A 17,406-nucleotide genomic window follows, 5' to 3' on the forward strand; every position below is an offset into this window, starting at 1 on the left:
GGGGATTCTCAATTATATGATTTACTTCCGCATCATTTTGTGCTGCGTTCTATGTTCCTAGGAATTCTCGCAATCAATTTATTTCAGTTGTCCCTATAAATTGGTGGGGGGGGGGGGAAATCCCCAACTAAACAAACGGGCCTACAAGTGGCTTCTCCATTTCGACCACGAGATGGGGATGACTGCAAACTAATTCATGACGGCGTTCAAACGTTGACCCCACCGCAGTTAAGCCGGAAATATCGACTCAATGTCCTATTTGGTGGGAGTGAGCCGGCCATTAGAGATTAATTAATCAATTAGTCATCCGGCTAATGTGAATTGTGTTTGGCATGTGCGTTATTTCGCTGATTACGATAGTAATAACATCGTCTCTATGATAAAGGAGGCCAATTAACGAGGTATTGTCTCGGCTACACAAACGAGTCCCTTGCTTATTAATGTAAATGCCCCGATATGGTGCGTTTGGTTCTGGTTTCTTTATAGGCCATGAGATCGAAAAGCGATTATTTTCGACCAAAATGGGGCATATAATTTTTAACATATTTTAACCATACCATAAAATAATCAATTTATCTCAGCTATGTTACTTGGAAGTGGGCGAAATGTGGCATTTTAGGCAAACTTTGCACTTTGGGGGGCGGCGTTCCGTTCCCGTCGAGACAAACGTTGGAAGCGTCGCCTAGGCAACGCGAACGTAAAGCGACTGCGGCGGTCGTAAAACGCCTGCTGTTGAAAAAGCGTCGAAAGAAAACCCATTGTGGTTGTAGACTAGCGGAGTAGTGATCCGCTACTCAGGCGAGAAGAGCGAAGAAGAGCGAAGAAGACACACGTTTCTCTCCCCCATAAAAGCACTCATGCTACGCGGACACACATGGACGCCAACGCGCCACACTAGTGCGCGGCTCTTTTGTGAGGAAGACGCCAGAGGGGCCGGTATACGAAGAGTTAAGATTCGACATCCCAACTGTTTATCTCGGCGGCTAGCAGGCTAGCTGGCTACCTGCACGGGGAGCCGCTACTGGGAACAGAGGAGAAGCTCGCGTGTTGTGTTCGATGGGAACCGACTTTGTAGAAGCTGCCTTTTTTTTGTCGCTATTTCATTTTATTTTTTGTTGCCTTTTTGTAACCCCAATTACTCCACGCATCAACTTTGAAGAATGACAGAGTGAGAGCCGAGCGTCTGCAGTTATTCTTTCTCCACTTAAACCAGAAAGAGGGAAAAGTCACACAGGTTTGTTGGCTTGGCTTCAACTTGACTTTTACAGTGTAAGACCATTTCGACTTTAGTGTTAATGTTTATGCCTTTAAGTGAATGTGTAATTTTTACTTTTTTTTTCTTTTACACGAGGCTTCGCGTGACACTTTTGTTGCATTTCTTTTCTGATGGAACGAGCAGATAAAAACATTTCTTCTCTTATCAGATGCCCTCATCCTCTCTGATTGGTGACAGGACGGGTAACTTTACCACTAAAAGAGCTGTTTGATGTTTTGCGGCAAAACAAGTCTTTTGTGAGTCATCTGAAGCCCATTTTAATACATCACTTGGAATTGGCAAAACTTGCATGAAATGGGTAGAACCATGTGGTTGTCTTGCATTTGGAGACAGGGTGTTTTCACTGCAAAGCAAATGATTTGATAACCAAAATATTTTTTTTTTTTTTTTTTCAGTGCAATGCCCACATAAGGCATTTGGCATGTGGTTCCCTCAAATGACCCGAATTTACTTAAAATACAGTACATCAAGTGTTGCCCTAACATTGAAATATAAAGTATTTATGTTAATCAAAATACCGCATCAATAAAATAGCTTGCAACATTTTACTCTGTCAGTGTCATTTTGGGCCCTGACCCCAGGTTTGGCAAACTCTTCTTGAAAATAACCTGTTACTATTTTTAAAACACACTTGCCGAAATCATTTGCATTCATTTGCTTTGTGTTTGCATGACTCGGGTTGCTTGTTTGTTAGAAAAATTTGTCAGGATTTGAAATGAAACAAGACCTTTTTGCACACAAATCAAACTTCCATGCTACCTGCAACAATACCTGTGTTTGTTACTCCCATAGTGGATCTTAATTTCTAATGAAGGCTCACATGGTTTCCCTGAAATGAGAATATTTGTGGTGACTGTTGGTCAGGACTCAGGTGGTGGGGGTGCCTTGTAATTGTAGCCTCAAAGATGTACCAGGAATAACACACACTTTGGTTTGTGACCAGAAGCCGAATTAGAAGTGTGTAAAAATGTGTCTAATGAATCAATGAACAGCTGTACTGTATGAACAATTTGTCACCAGTGTCTGGGAGATTTCATAATCACCTGGTTTGTCTGGTTCATCTGCGTCATTGACAAAATAACACTGTAGATACATGTTGGATACCTTTTATTATTTAACAACGTTGGCCGCTCGTTGGAACTCAGGCCTAAGACAAAATGTTTCTATATTAGGGATGCTGCTTGTTTGATTTGGGTGAGCCTTTAAACATTAGGTAGGTCTTTTAAAATCAATCAGAATAAGCACCCAGACCTCGAAACAGTCGAGCGCATTATAAACATGAGATCCTCCAAAACAAATAGATCCCTGGGCTAGTAATGTCAATGTGAGACAAGAAGGGGAACTGCTGTTGGTCTTTTTTTTTTTTTCATTTTTATTTTTTTATAAAGACGACTTAATGTTCTTCTAGGAGAGTTTAACGCTACTGTTGTTAGGGTCCTCTCATTGCCGGCTGCCTGCGCTCTTTCTACTATTAATTTATTTTATTTATTTTGTCTTGCGATCAAACATTGAGTCCCCCGGTCGATAACCTTGGCAACTGGAGCCTTGCATCACAATGACAGCCGGGGTGGGAAAGTGGAAGCCTCATCTGAGCTTTCCGCTTAAGCCGCCAGCAAACAGTGTTAAATGGTTTTGTTTTTCTGTGTGTGGGCTTTGAGATTTAAGTTCTATTCTGTACTCAGGTCCCTATAAGGTGTGTTGATACAAAAACTAATTACTAAAAACTGGTTAAGATGACTGTGTTGTCAAATGAAGTTGCAAAAATGAAAACACTGTACATGCGGTCCTCTGTTTATGACGGAGCTTTATTCCAAAGGCGGTGATTTAACCTGAATATGTACACAAGTAAGATTACGCTCTATCACAAATGTACGTATGTTTGCTAACTCAGGAGTAAAGTCATAGTTACAGTATTTTTTTTAATGACAAATACTTCTGAGATATAAATATAAAACAAATGAGTAATAATGTACAAAGGTAACTGAGTGGGCTGAGATATTCTTACATATGCTGTGCAAAGTAGTTCATTATGTGCTGCTGTTAATGTTAGAACATCGGATTTCGTCAACAAAAGACCACTTCTATTATTCATGCGAGGCCAGTAGTTGGCGATCGTTATTTTGTCAAACTCTACGGCCTCTTCAGAAAATCAGATCTCCCAATTTTCACACCACCTTCCTCTACCTTTGTGGAACACGTCATCTGGTTAAAGTCAGATGAAAAGGTGCTTTCTTTCTAACATGGGAAAAGACTGCACCGTTTAAAATGAATTCAGCTCTACCTTTTCTGACTGACATCATCGCGCGTCGGCGTGTTTTGCTGACGTACCAGTAAATCTCTAGTGTGAATATTCCTGCCATAAAATATCATGGGTAACAAATGTTTTTTTTCCTACAAAGGTTGGTCAGGAGTAACCTATGTTGAAGGTCGCAGAGATGAAAATTTTTAGACTTCAAAAAGCCTTTCCTCCAAGTATTTCTGGATCATCTTGTAGACAAAACCTACTTTTAAGTACCATTCGTTGAAATCTTTTTTTTAATTTTAAAAAAAAATTATATATTTTTTTTTATTTTCTCTCTATTTAAAATGCGGGCACTGCATCATTTACAGCAACCGAGTCAGCCGGCACCAGGGGTTGAATGCATGGTTATGGCTTTATTAAGCGCCAGCACTGCACGCCAGTGTCGACTTCAAAATAAAAGCCTAAAATGGCATTGATGTAAAGCTTCATATATATATATATATATATATATATATATATATATTACTACATTGGACATCAATGCCATTTTAGGCTTTTATTTTGAAGTTGGACCTCTCGGCATGTTGGCAGAGAGGTGGCGTGTCACGGTAAAACACTATTAACAATTGTAGCGGCGGCCTTGACTTCAACTTTTTGCCTGGTCTGACCGCACTGAAAAAACCCCGGGAGTCAGAGAGAGTGAAATCACAAATGTGTGACCGTGCACGACTGACCAATGGCCAAGCAGATCAATGGAGATGTACCGCCCTCGACAATTCAGTACATTGATGACCGGGATTTTCCAATGAAAAGTCGGTTCTTGCAGCCTAATGTTATTGCCTTCGATGCATAAACTGTATTTGCTTCCATTTGTGATTTCACTTTCTAAACTCACATTTATTCAGTTAGCCCTTGCTAAAGTAGAATATTTTTGGGGTATATATATATATATATATATATATATATATTAAATTATCTATTTATTCTTATTCATTTTGAACTGAAAACTTGTTTAAAAAGTAGTGCAATCAAAATAAAGATTTTTCCCTAACATGAGGAATAATTGTGCTTATTATTTTGGCCATAATCGTGCAGCCCTAGTCAGTACTGTCATAAACCAAGGACCTCTGTAATATGTGTGGCCAGTATTTGGCCACTTTGTCAAGACACACAATGTGCATGACAAACAACTGCTTTTTTCCTCCCTGACAAAACCATTAGTTTTTTTGTGTACCATTTGTTGGTGGCTCTGCTGGATGCACTGTAATTAATTTAGACGTCACTGGTGAAATGTCCCAATCGATTTTTAATGTCAAGTCAAGCGTTAACACTTATTAAAAACCTCTTCCCTCAGAACTATTTTTAAAGGTTGGCATTTTCAGGTTCATGTAAACTTCCATTAAGTATACAGGTTCATGGTTTACGACGATTTTGAGGTTACAAACTGTGCGCAATAAACTAGTTTGTAAGAATACATCATATTGTTGTGTTTTTCATACAAATATATACTGTAATTATGGCTTTATCACTGTGTTAGCAAAGGTTGGTGATGGACTATGTAACGTAGTTCATCACGTTCCAGCATCCTACAAATTCGGGATGCGTTGCCGCCTGTAATCTGAAACACCAAATGTGAATAATTTTTTTCTATTTGTCCGAAAAAGACACAAAAATGTGTCGCAGAAAAACTGATTGAGAATTGCAGACTTTTACAGCTCAATGTCAGGAGTTTGTTTTGGGGACTATCAAATATCAAGGTGTCTGATTTTGTGGTCTTGTTTTCCCTAATGTCAATACACCCTGCCTTATTTAGTGAGCCCAACTGTTAACCTAACAAGTGCATGAGGTTATGAATACAGATGACGATTTTACATTTTATAGACTGAAACGTGTAATGACTTAATTTTGACTATTGCTATTGTGCCCACGTTTAGGCTTAATAAAAGTTCACTTCAGGTGCCATGAAGAGAATTGGTTTATCCCGCGGTATCCGAGCCCTTTTTAATATCTTAATCTCAATCCAGCTTTACTCGACGAACAACGGAGAAGATTATCCCTAGAGAAAATTCCCTATCTTATCTGTTTTATCCTGTCAAACCCTGACGCTGAAGACGAGTTGAAATATTAGAATATTACAGCGTCATCGGCCACCCATCGCAACCTTGTCATTCTGTTTTAAGTCAACACGAGGCCGAGCTATCTCTTCGTCGTGCCCCTGTTCTCTCCCGGTAATGAGGCAGTTTGCAGCTCTTAGCATCTGCCCCAACTTGAAACTTGCATTTTGCACGCGAGGTTCATTTCCTATGCATGAGGAGTGGGGCGCCCTTTGATTTGCCCTCCTTTCTTTGTCTCTCTCGTGCTCACTGGAGAAGGAGAGCGAGAGTGCTGAAAAAGTTTCTCCCCCCCACTTTATGTAATTTGTTGCTTATGCTAAACCGGGTTTTCCGCTCAGTTTTGTGTATCCCTCCTCGTCCCTTTTGAGCGGAGTGCCGAAGGAGACAAGGCGCCGCCGGGGTGGGACGCAAGATTGGGGCTAATTTCACACTGTGGGCACAATGGGGCTCGGCCACAACATTAAATGATATTGGGCTCCGCTTTCTATTCTGTTGGGCAACATCTGGTGGCAAATACAGAGTGCCTGGGTTCCATTTAGAGCTTTAAGCGGCCTTTACCCTTGTCAAGAACCAGAGGGGCCACCTTGCCAATGGGAACTTTAAAGAATCAAAGATCTATGTGCACCGTGAGCCTTGATTGCGCACTGTAAAAGAGAGTGATGAGTTCATGGCTTTGCAGGTTTACAAATTCAGAACCAGCAGCAGTAGAAGTGTAATTACCGGGGACTAATATCCACATTATGAGTTGCCATTTACAGGCTTGCACTAAGGCTTGAATGTTTTGCACTATTGTGCACATCACAGCAGCAGACTGGTCGATTTCTCTTGTATTCACGCTGGCTTTGTGTTATTAAGAAAAGGCCAGCAATGGTTTATTCATGCATGTATTTTGCCCAGTACTTACACCTCGATTTGCCTCTCGTTAATAGACACAAAAACTGCTGCATGCACGTTATCCTTTCGCCGCGGCAATTAACATGGCCATTGACATAATCCAGGTAACGCTCCGTGGGTAATTGAGGCCTAACACTTGCTCTCTTGAGAGACTGCAAGACGCTACGTGGCTTATTAGCCGCCTGCCTGCGCATCTCGTTACTCCGCCGTGTCCGGCTCTCATCCGGGGGCTTGTTCAAGCTCGTCGAGGAGGTGAGCGACTTCTACTCACTCCTACCCACAACCCCCTCTTCCCTCCCTTGAGCCCCTTGCTGATCCTAGTTAAATCTCATATCTACTCCTAAATTCTGCGCTGCCATGTTGGTACCCTAAATGCCTGGGTCAGAAGCTAAATGGCTTTTGAGTCTATCTTACAGCGACGTAATAATCATTTTTTCTACCCTCGAGCTCGTCTCTTCCTCACTACTAGTAGTGAAATGTAAAATGTATCCTTTCTGAGTCTGTATCAATGTTTTGTTGTTGTCTGACTTCTTGTTCTAATTTTCGCTCGACCAATTAATCTTCCTTTCCCAACTGAATACGATTATCTTGGAGAAATAGATTTTTTTGGGGGGGGGGACCCCATCAAATTATCGTGTTGGCTTTTTAGCGCAGGCTGAACGGGCACTGCTCCTGAGAGGTTGTTCTGTTTATTGTTCATTCCTCACGCTAGAGACATTTTGTGGAAGTCGGCGTGATGCTGAGGTGCAATTTTTTTTTGTTTTTTTTTGTTTTTTTGTTTTAGCTTCTGCAGTGAAATGTAGTTTTCAGACTTAAAAAGCCTGAAGGATTGCCTTGTACTTTTCCACCTCCGACATAACTCACAGTATTGTGGCTCTGACATTGTATACTAAATGTGCCCTCAATATTATTGACTCGTAAAGCCCTAAAAGTGGTGATGTTTTTTTATGATTTCATAAATCAGTGAATGTCATCCGGATTTGGCAGATCACCATTCAGGCTTTCCATCTTGTTTATGATACATTATACGCTCACCGGGTTTTTACGGTGAGAGAAGACAGACAGCATGCATAAATCTTGTTTCCTCTTTTTACAAAAAAAAAATCTAGTGCAGCTGTCTCTACTTCCTCTTAATTGGATTCGGTCTATTTCTAGTGGGATTGGCCAAGGTAGGCTCAGACGGCGGTGGGTGCAGTTTCTTATCGGAGGCTCGACAGCTGCTCCAGTCCCTGCTCTCACTCATTGGCCACCTCGAGCTCTGTGTCGCGATCTCGCATCTCGGCCGCTCGGCTTAAAGGCTGAATACAAGGAATCCATCAGCGCAAGCCACACTAATCTGCCTGCTCGTTAGCCGCGCCTTCTCTCTCGTCAGCTGTCCTAATAGGCATGTCCGAATGAGCTCTAATTGAAGACTGCTCATTTTTATGGCTGGGCTCATTGTGTTTCTTGTCGCATCTTAAAGCTCAAAAGCTGATTGGGAGTCTAACAAGATTTGGTCTCGTCCCTGATCCCAGATTGTTTGGTCTTTGTTGCGTGCGTGATTCTTGACACGACCCTTTTTGCCGTCTCGGCAAGTTTATGCCTGACGGCAAATTCATCAATCCATCCATCCATTTTCTGAGCCGCTTCTCCTCACTAGGGCCGCGGGCGTGCTGGAGCCTATCCCAGCTATCATCGGGCAGGAGGCGGGGTAGACCCTGAACTGGTTGCCAGCAACCATTCACACTCACAGTCACACCTACGGGCAATTTAGAGGTGTCAATTAACCTACCATGCATGTTTTTGGGATGTGGGAGGAAACCGGAGTGCCCGGAGAAAACCCATGCAGGCACGGGGAGAACATCCAAACTCCACACAGGCGGGGACGGGGATTGAAGCCCGCTCCTCAGAACTGTGAGGCAGACGCTGTAACCAGTCGTCAACCGTGCCGCCCAGTTACAGTACGTGATGATCATTAATGTGCTATGCTCAAAAATTTGAACTTGACACGGAGCAGAAAGTGGAGGAAAGCAGTTATTCTTCTAAAAATGAATTATATTTATTTTGTTTTTTGTTTTGTTTTGGAAACACAATCAGCCATGAGCGTGAGGACTTCAACAATGGTCATTTTTCAAAGAATATTACATGTTATCAAACAAAAGCAGGCTACCTTTGATCAAATATTGAACTCTGCTCTTTTCTCATTGCAACGAGAGAGAGCTCCATTTGTAAAGGTAGGAGTAGGGAAGTGATACAACCGCAGCATGAGGAGGCAGTGCAGCACGTTTGATTTTCAGTAGAGCGGAAAGGTGTTTTACTCTTAATTTGATGCCTGACTTTATATCCCCACCATTTCCTTTCTTTTATTTCTCTTTTTATTGCAAGTGTACATACAATGATCTTCCTAGAGAGAGAATGTTCCAACAGGTGCTGGCAGCTTTATAGCATTGCCCATGGGCCATCTCATCTATGGACATAAGTACAAAAAGATCTCAGATGACCCAAAACAATTTGTTTGACAATTTCTTATTCTCAGAAATGCACCTCTTTCAAGGTATCTCACATAAAGTTTTTAAGCTCAAGTAGTCTTTTACTTGTTCGCCATGAACTAAATGGATAAAGTTCCGTGAATTTATTTTCTACTGTGACCTGGTCTAATGAGTTTCCCGCTCTTTCTTCTTATTCACTGACAGGCTTGCTGGCTGAAGGTCACCCATAAACAGGAAGCCTGGTTGAACATGACTCACCAGCCTCTGCCAGCGACTGCCAACCTTGCCCCAGCTATTTGCTCTAGATGCCAACCTGATGCACCATGACGGAGAGGCATTGAAGTCAACTCTCTGACAACCATCTGGATACCTCTCGATCCGACAGATACCTCAAGACCACCCTTTCCCTGCCTCGTCCTTTCCCCACCATGCTGCGCTTCCTTCCTCTCAAACTTGGCCGCCTGTATCGCTGTCTGAAGCTCCTCTTTCTGGTGGGACTGTTTGTCATCTTGCTGATGAACACCCACAACCTGTTTGCCTCGTTTCAAAAGAACGAGCTCACGGACCGACGCTTCATCAACCTTAACAAGTGTCCCGCCTGCTTCGGCACGAGTTGGTGCCGCAAGTTCATGAACGGCCAGGTTTCGTTTGAGACTTGGGGGCGCCTGCGCTTTCTCGACATCTTCAACGTCAAGAATGTTTATTTCGCCCAGTACGGAGAGCCCAGGGAGGGCACGCGTCGCATCGTATTGAAGCGGCTCGGCTCCAACCAGGAACTGGCCGAGATAGACCAGAAGATCTGCAAGAGGGCCACGGGCAGGCCGCGCTGCGATCTTATCCAAGCGATGTACAAAACTGAATTTGCCAGGATCAATGGCGACGTTCGTCTACTTACTCCAGAGGTGGTGCAGGGCTGGTCAGATCTGGTCCACTGCCCCTCTCAGCGGCTGCTGGACCGTGTGGTTCGACGCTATGCTGAGACCAAAGACTCTGGGAGCTTCCTACTCAAGAACCTTAAGGACACTGAGAGAATGCAGCTGCTCATGACCTTAGCATTCAACCCAGAGCCACTTGTCCTGCAGGTATAGTTTGTTAGGAGGTTAAGGCTTCATTTCTATCCACAACAGTGTTGGGGCATTGGCCAAGGAAAGCCCAATTACATTTTGTTATGCCTTTGTCCAGCGTGAAATACATTTTCCTTCATTTCGCTATCAACAACTTAATGACAAAATTCAGATGGAGGCGGTAAGGTGAAGGTGTACAATGTGGTGCTGATCCAAATCAGTTTTTAAAAATAATTTATTTGTCCTTGGTGGCCTGGGGGATCTGCGCTCTACTGAGTGCCATTATAGGTTCAAATGTTCTTAATTCCTGCGAGGTTCCTCTTTGACTGTTATTCCCATTAACTATTGAAGGCTGAGCCATGGCACCAGGTGTTTTTAAATAATGTCATTCTTCTGGGTTACCTTTGGATAGTGTCACTGATACCAATCGAGTAAAGACCTTTTAATAAATGACAGGGTAGGAATTCCTCTGCCCCCCCCACTGTCCGACCTCACAAGGACCTACAGTATCTTTCTCTTCTAGAGGATGGTTTTGAGAGTTGTGGCCTCCCGAAAGATGAGAGGTTTTTGCTGGTGGCAATACTGCATATTTAACACTATATGTAGGGCATATTTGAATTATTCAAGATTGCATCTGTAAATGTTCCAAGTTGTTTTTAATTTGAATACATCTCTGTCCAGTCTGCTTGGAGTAAAGTATATCACAGGCCTGCAAAGTGTTGTCTAGTTTATTTTAGCTTTATAATAAGAATGCAACTTATTAGGGAGGGTTTTTGCATGTTGATAGAGAATTACAAGAATATTCTGCTGTAACTTGCAAGGTATGCATGCGCTGAAAGAAAACTGAAGTGCTCACAGGCTGACTGAAGGCCTTGACTATAAGTCCTGTAGGTGTTGGGAGTGTGCATCTGGCGCTGCAGTCTTTTAAAACGCATCAAGAAAAACGAGATTTGTTGTTCCTGGAATGCAAATGCTAAGAACATTTTTAAGTTTGCCTTTATTCGTGCTGTTGTGAGATGTCAGTGTATGTAGACTAGCAACACACCCTTTATAACAGGATATGAATCTCAGGAAAATCGGGTGATATTTATTTTTTTAATTAATTAATTTATTTTTACTGTGTGAGACCCGACGCTTGCCGAGGAAGAAAATCCGCAAGTGTGTATTTACTGCTCTTATCGTGTGATGTACTCGAGATGAGAGAGCTTGATTTGGGCCCGATTTTTGATGTGTGTACCCTGCTTAGTGACACCTGATGATGAGATTTGTGAGTGAGTCCTTATTCAGATCTTCGTCTGATTCTGGTTACTCATAGCGTATGCTCAGTCTGTGTATCAGTTATGGTCTACCTTCCATACCAGGTCTCTATTCTGTCATCCTGGGTGCCACAAAGGCTCCACTAGGTCATAGAAGCATCTCCCACCACTGCCGCTACTTCCGCCTCCCTCTAAGATTTACAAGCATCAAATCAATTTCAATTTCAATCTGCCATTGACTATGTCTCGACAGAACAACAATGGTCACAGCCTGTGTAGACATTCAATAACTTGGGGTGTGACCTACAACCCTCGCCCGCTTTTTACTCATGGAGGCAGACGCCTCCAGGCATACCAAGAGACAAAAAGCGAGATCAGCTTTTATGGCCAGTAGATCCATAACGCCTGATTAACCTTGTGTGGTCACTTGCCCTCCCGCTTCTGTCTCTTCTCTTGGTCTTTCCGCCTGTCTTCTGTTTCTGTCAGCGTATTAATATATGCTCCACAAACTCTGGATTATTCCATCACTGTGGCCTCTTGCCATTCTACCACTAGCCAAAGGCTGTGCGATTCAGACCCACAAACGGAATCCTAAAGACATCTCACACACCACCATGTGACACTTTCCCGTCGTCCGCATCGTCCTACTCTTTGCTCTTCACAGCCTTTTCCTTTTGCGCATGGCTCATCCAAACCCATTCTCGTCTGTCCTTATTAGAAAACACCTTTGGGTCACATGGATGTGCAGAACCGAGGTAGCAGATGGTTTCCATCAATAAAATATTGTGAAATTTGTCAGGAATTTCACCAATTCTGATGCTATGTTAGCCTCACTGGTCAACAAAAGACCAAAAGACCCTATGCGCAAGCTTGGGCAGCAGTAGACCATGACGAATTAATGGGCCCTATAGAGATTGAACATACTGTAGGACAGCACCTTGATGTCTGTCTTTTTTTCCCAGACGTTACAGTCGATGTGTGTAGACTGGATTTTAACAGAAGATGAAGGAACGAGTATAGAGTTTAATGAAATCGTATTCCCACGGCTTTAATTTGCCTCGTTGCAATCTTCTGAAAGTTTTGAAGGCCTTCATCCTATGATTAATAATTTTCAGGTTCACCATCTTTAGTACATTTTCCTACTGTCATTGTTTGGCTGTGCATCTCTTTCCTCTGGCTTTATTCAGTTGAATAATGTGCGTAACATTTCTACTGTCTGCTCAGTGAGCCGAGCGGTGTCTCTCTCACTCTCAGAATGGCTTGTGTTTTTGCTCTCTTGAAGCCACTGGCAGTAAATCGGCCCTGTTTCACTGAGACACCAGACCTTCTTTGTCAGTGAGAAACAATCTGCTGTGCTGTTTTGGCTCAGGCCAACAATGGCTCGTTTCTCTCTGTTGTTGTGCAGTACATGATTATTACACAAACAAAGCCCCCTTCCTCTGTCACGTGGAAAACCATTTGGCCATAGGGAATAAATATTTTTAGATGACAAAAAATGACCATGGTGAAATACAAAAGCCTTGTGCAGTGCTCTTCTCTGGTTTCCTCTCAGACAAATGCAGAAAGGAAAAGGCTGTGAAGAGCAAAGAGTAGGGTGATGCGGACAACGGGAAAGTGTGGCATGGTGTTGTGTGAGATATCTTTAGCATTCCGTTTGTGGGTCTGAATCACAGCCTTTGGCTAGGGGTAGAATGGCAAGAGGCCACGGTGATGGAATAATCCAGTAAGTCGTGAAACAACCAATGAAAATGTTTTACGGCCAGTGTCTCCATTCTCTGATACAACTGTACAATTACTTAATAAATGCATATAACCTTGGATACAACTCAGACATGGGTATTCGAGACAAGGCTGCTTTTCAAACAATCGTACATACAACAAAAAGATTTGATTGTTGTGCTGAAGCTGTCTTGTATTTGTAGTAAATTTTCTATTGCTTTGGAACATAAATGATGTTATCAGATGGCGGAGATATTTTTGTGTCAAGGCGAAGAGAAGCCACATGATGGCAATTGATTTTACCTCTTATTCAACAGTGGCATCATAATTCAGTTTCCACGAAAATCAAGTCATAAGGAGATGCCCGGGGCTAATTCTTTGGAATCGATACAGGCATATTTTAATGGATCTGTCTTCTTTTCTCACTGTACACCACACCGGCCTGCTGTGCTTGCTTGCAGTACTGCCCTCTTTTACTACAGCGGGGGAAGGCTCAGTGAGCATTCCAACGCATTAGCGAATGTGAAAAATTATTTGCGCACTGATGAGTGCCTCTCGAGTTCAGACATGGGGCTTGGTAAAATGCACAAATTTACTGCGTCGCTTGATGGCAAGCCAAATTTTAACATGATTGTTAATTGTTCCCTGGAGCTGGTCAAGTTTTGGAAATACGTACTATGTCGCCACATACTAGCACAGTTCAAAACACATGAAATGAAATGTGGAAATTTTAAAAGGGCAGATGAGTGTCTGCGTTGCTTCCGATTTGGTAACGTACTACAAAGGCGAAAACATTGCAAACCTTGTTGTACTCCCTTTTTAGATGGAACATGCCTCGGGATGTATGTATTTAGAAACACTATCTTGCTTCTCTCCCCCACCCTTAGTCATAAAGCCTCTTCCGCTTTGCAGTTAATTTTCCATTCTTGGCGCCTCTCCTTGTGGCTAAATGACTCACCGATTCATCAGGTGATGCTCGCGTTTGATGGGCTACAGTACATCTGCGCCAATCGGAAATTAGTTTGATTTTGCCCGGTCTTCCTTTCCAAATCATTAAGCCTTGCAAGTGGGCCAGGAACATGTGACTGCTCTCGCAACCTTTTTGGTCCTCGGCTCTGTTTTGCTCAGTGAAGCTGAGAATAGGAACTGACAGGCTGTGGGCTTCACTCAGCCAGCGGTACTCTCATCTCCTCCATACTCAAATCTGTGCCGCTTTCCCCTCCCTTTCAGTTACCACCTTCCCAAGAACCACCTCCTCACTTAACACTCAGTCCTCAGCTGACACCGACATGCTCGTCAGAGCGATCCCGTCGCGTAGCGCCATCTGTTTTTCCGCACATCTGACACTGATGCCGCATTGCAGAAGAAAGAGACGCACAAATTTGATGGGTGACCTTATCTTCGATGCCTACTAAGATTTTTGACAGCAATATCTTAACGTAAATGTGAAAGTAAACACTCAAAGCTCTTTCAGCAAACAGTCTGGCTGCATTCTTTGTTTTTCCCCAGATTGGGGGGGATCTTTGCCTTGTTGTTGATTTAATGAGGTTCTGCATAAGCATTCACAATACTCACCTTCTTTGGGAACTCAATCTTGAGTAAACGTAGAGGGTCCTTCTGGCTTATGGTGGGGCAAAGGTGACACTTGAAACGTGACTCTCCCAAGATCGATTTATTGTCAAGCCAAGAGCCAATTCCAATACATTACATGGGTGTTATTAGTAAGAACTAGCTCAGCCGCCATTCATGAAACCCAGAGCAGTCCTGTTTTGCAGGTCCGTCAATATCTGCTATGTAACCTTTAAAGCTGTACTTTATGGGACACGCCTCATGCAAATGCAATCAAAGCCTGATTTTGCTGTCCGATGATATTTATTTCCTTTCTCGTAATCGCGGGCACACATTCAATCCTGTGTCTGCCTCCCATCCGTCAAGGCAATTTCAGTGGCTGAGGTCTATCAGTAAATAGTCTTTCGTGATTAATACCTTATTTTGTTTCTGGTTCCCGGGGATCGTGACACTCCTTGGCGCATAAGAGAGGAATTGTTTACGGCGCTTAACCCTGCTTCAAGTGGTCCCAATCCCCCGTTCATTATTCTTCTAGGCCTTTGTGTACAGACTGAATCCTGTTAGGATAGGGAGTTATCCCGGCCCAACTCCCCTCTTTTGGATTGCCCTCATTGGATGGCGTCTCTGCTGAAAGGCGGGAGGGCAGGGGAAGGGTTGATGGGAGTCTGTGTTGTACAGGCCAGAACCTTGTGGTGTTGTCTCCCATTTGAATGAGCCTGTCTGCTTGTGTCACTATAATCCTCAACAAACACAGACACACACACACATGCATGACAGCTGTGTTTGGATAGGTGCAAATGCCTGTGGTTGAGCCCCCACCGAAGCACCCTATACCGCACACCGGCTCCCCCCAACTCGAGCTTCCTTCTGTTGATGCCTGCTACCCAACCCACCATTATGTCCACTGGCCTGCTCCAGAGGGCGCAGCACATTGTAGAGTCAAACCCAATTTAGAGTCCCCCTCGGGCCCCTTGACAACATGACCACAACCAATACAAATAAGGAAAAAGTGTCTCTTTGCTCTTCCCCTTGCCCCAGAGATTCCAGTGCCTTTATTTTGGAGCAAGACTGCTTTTTAGCATGTTTGCTATCCCTCTGTAATAAAATTGCCTATCACATTGAAGAACTAGGAACTTAGTTCCTGTCATATAAAATATCTACAAATAATGGTGCATCTTTAAATATCTGTTTTCATTCTCTGAGTCACTGGAAGTGTAGCTGCCTTGGGACAGTGCAACCTCCCTGTGACTGGTTCATTAAATTCTCTTCTCAAAGGGAAACTACCGACTTGCTAGATGGCTGTGTCTGCAGCGAGGTTTAGAGCACAGGGTCAGTCGCAGCAGTCGTTCGACACTCTACGCCGCTCTGTGCCCCCCCCGAGATAATTGCCTCCAGTTCTGCAATACACAACTCTTAATGCCGGCCTCAAACCCGCAGCCATCGGAACTGAGGCCTGAGTTAGAGTTGGATTACACCCCACTGCGTGGGCGGCGCAACCACCCAGGCTGATTCAACACGGACTCCCTTTGACTTTATACATTCCTGGGTTTCCCTGTAAAAGGGATTTATGAGGTCTGCTCAGTGGCTCAGGTTCAGGTCGGCACACAGTTATCACTAGAAACCACTAGGTCTGCCCCTCCCTCCCCAATTTTCCCTCCCCCTTTTTGCTCCCATTCTTCATTTTCGTCGTCCAGTTCACTCCAAACGCAGAATGCAAACGATCTAGCTCACACATTTCTATCTGTGGTCAGATTTTCTCCAGTTTTACACTAACTTTTTATTTTAGTGAAGAAGGCTCATGGCTTAAATGTGAGATGGAAACATTTACTTTTTTTGTCTGCAAGCTGATACATGGCAAGCATTTTCCCCTCATTTTTAAGTAATGAATGCTTCCCCGAACAGACTTTACTGCCAGCCATGTGTGACATTTTATTTGAAAGGAAGGGCAAAAATAATTAAAACACTGACTGACTGTGTAAAAGCAGTGTCTTGCGCAAGAGCCACAAACTAATGTGTATACGGGATTTCAAGCTCTGTGTTAAAGCTTAGCTAATTGATATTCTTTGATAGGAGCTTTGACACACACTGAATAAATAAATAAATAAATAGTGTGGCTCACTCTAGGAGGGAGGAGAGACTGCATTAATCACAATCAACCAACTCCAATTATACGTATAAAATATTTAAAATGTGCAACACGGTCAAATGTAAAGTAGACCAAATGCACTTATAATTCTTTTCTAGTTTGAGTTGTCTTTGCAGAATGATTTTTTCCCCCCTCTTCCCAGGAAGGCTCCAAGCTGCACAGAGGGTGACTTTTCTGTCTTTGAACAGCGTCCATAATAATGAGGCAGACTGAGGCCATTTGTAATCAAACCACACTCCACATCCTTTCTCTCGCAATGCTTTGACACACTAAATGCGCAAATACTTTCCTCCAACTTAGTTTGCTGACTAAGAATTTACACCTTCAAGAAACAGACAAAACTGCTTCCCTTAAAGGCAGGTTTGGTGGCTGGAACAAAGAGGGCAATGAGGAAGTTTGGTGGCGGAAGCTTTCTAGCCGCATGTGTGCTAAGATGGGGCGTTTAATGCTGGTTCCCTAGTGAGGCCTGAGCTCTTGCTGTGGCCTACCGTACTGGATTTGAGACTTCAATTGCCCCCAACATGCCAGAAGGGGCTCACTAAACATCCTCCATATGCACAAGGTGAATCAGAAATGTGTGCCTTTCCTTTCGACTCCTGACTCCAGCATGGACCGTACCAGCTTCACAGAGGCACATCTGACTCTGCCTCAAAGAGGA

The 17,406-nt window shown here is 43.3% G+C and overlaps 1 protein-coding gene across 1 annotated transcript in view; it reads left to right on the forward strand.

The window, feature by feature from the left end:
* The first annotated feature begins 766 nt into the window (after positions 1 to 766).
* Positions 767 to 17,406, forward strand: part of dipk2ab (divergent protein kinase domain 2Ab) — a 29,154-nt gene continuing 12,514 nt past the window's right edge. The window contains exons 1-2 of the mRNA XM_061666794.1: positions 767 to 1,234; positions 9,199 to 10,076. Coding sequence (XP_061522778.1) covers positions 9,423 to 10,076 — 654 coding nt within the window. The 5' untranslated portion in view covers positions 767 to 1,234; positions 9,199 to 9,422. The remainder of the gene's footprint in view (positions 1,235 to 9,198; positions 10,077 to 17,406) is intronic.

The sequence above is a fragment of the Phycodurus eques genome, chromosome 21 (assembly GCF_024500275.1).
Source record: "Phycodurus eques isolate BA_2022a chromosome 21, UOR_Pequ_1.1, whole genome shotgun sequence".
Classification (NCBI taxonomy): domain Eukaryota; kingdom Metazoa; phylum Chordata; class Actinopteri; order Syngnathiformes; family Syngnathidae; genus Phycodurus; species Phycodurus eques.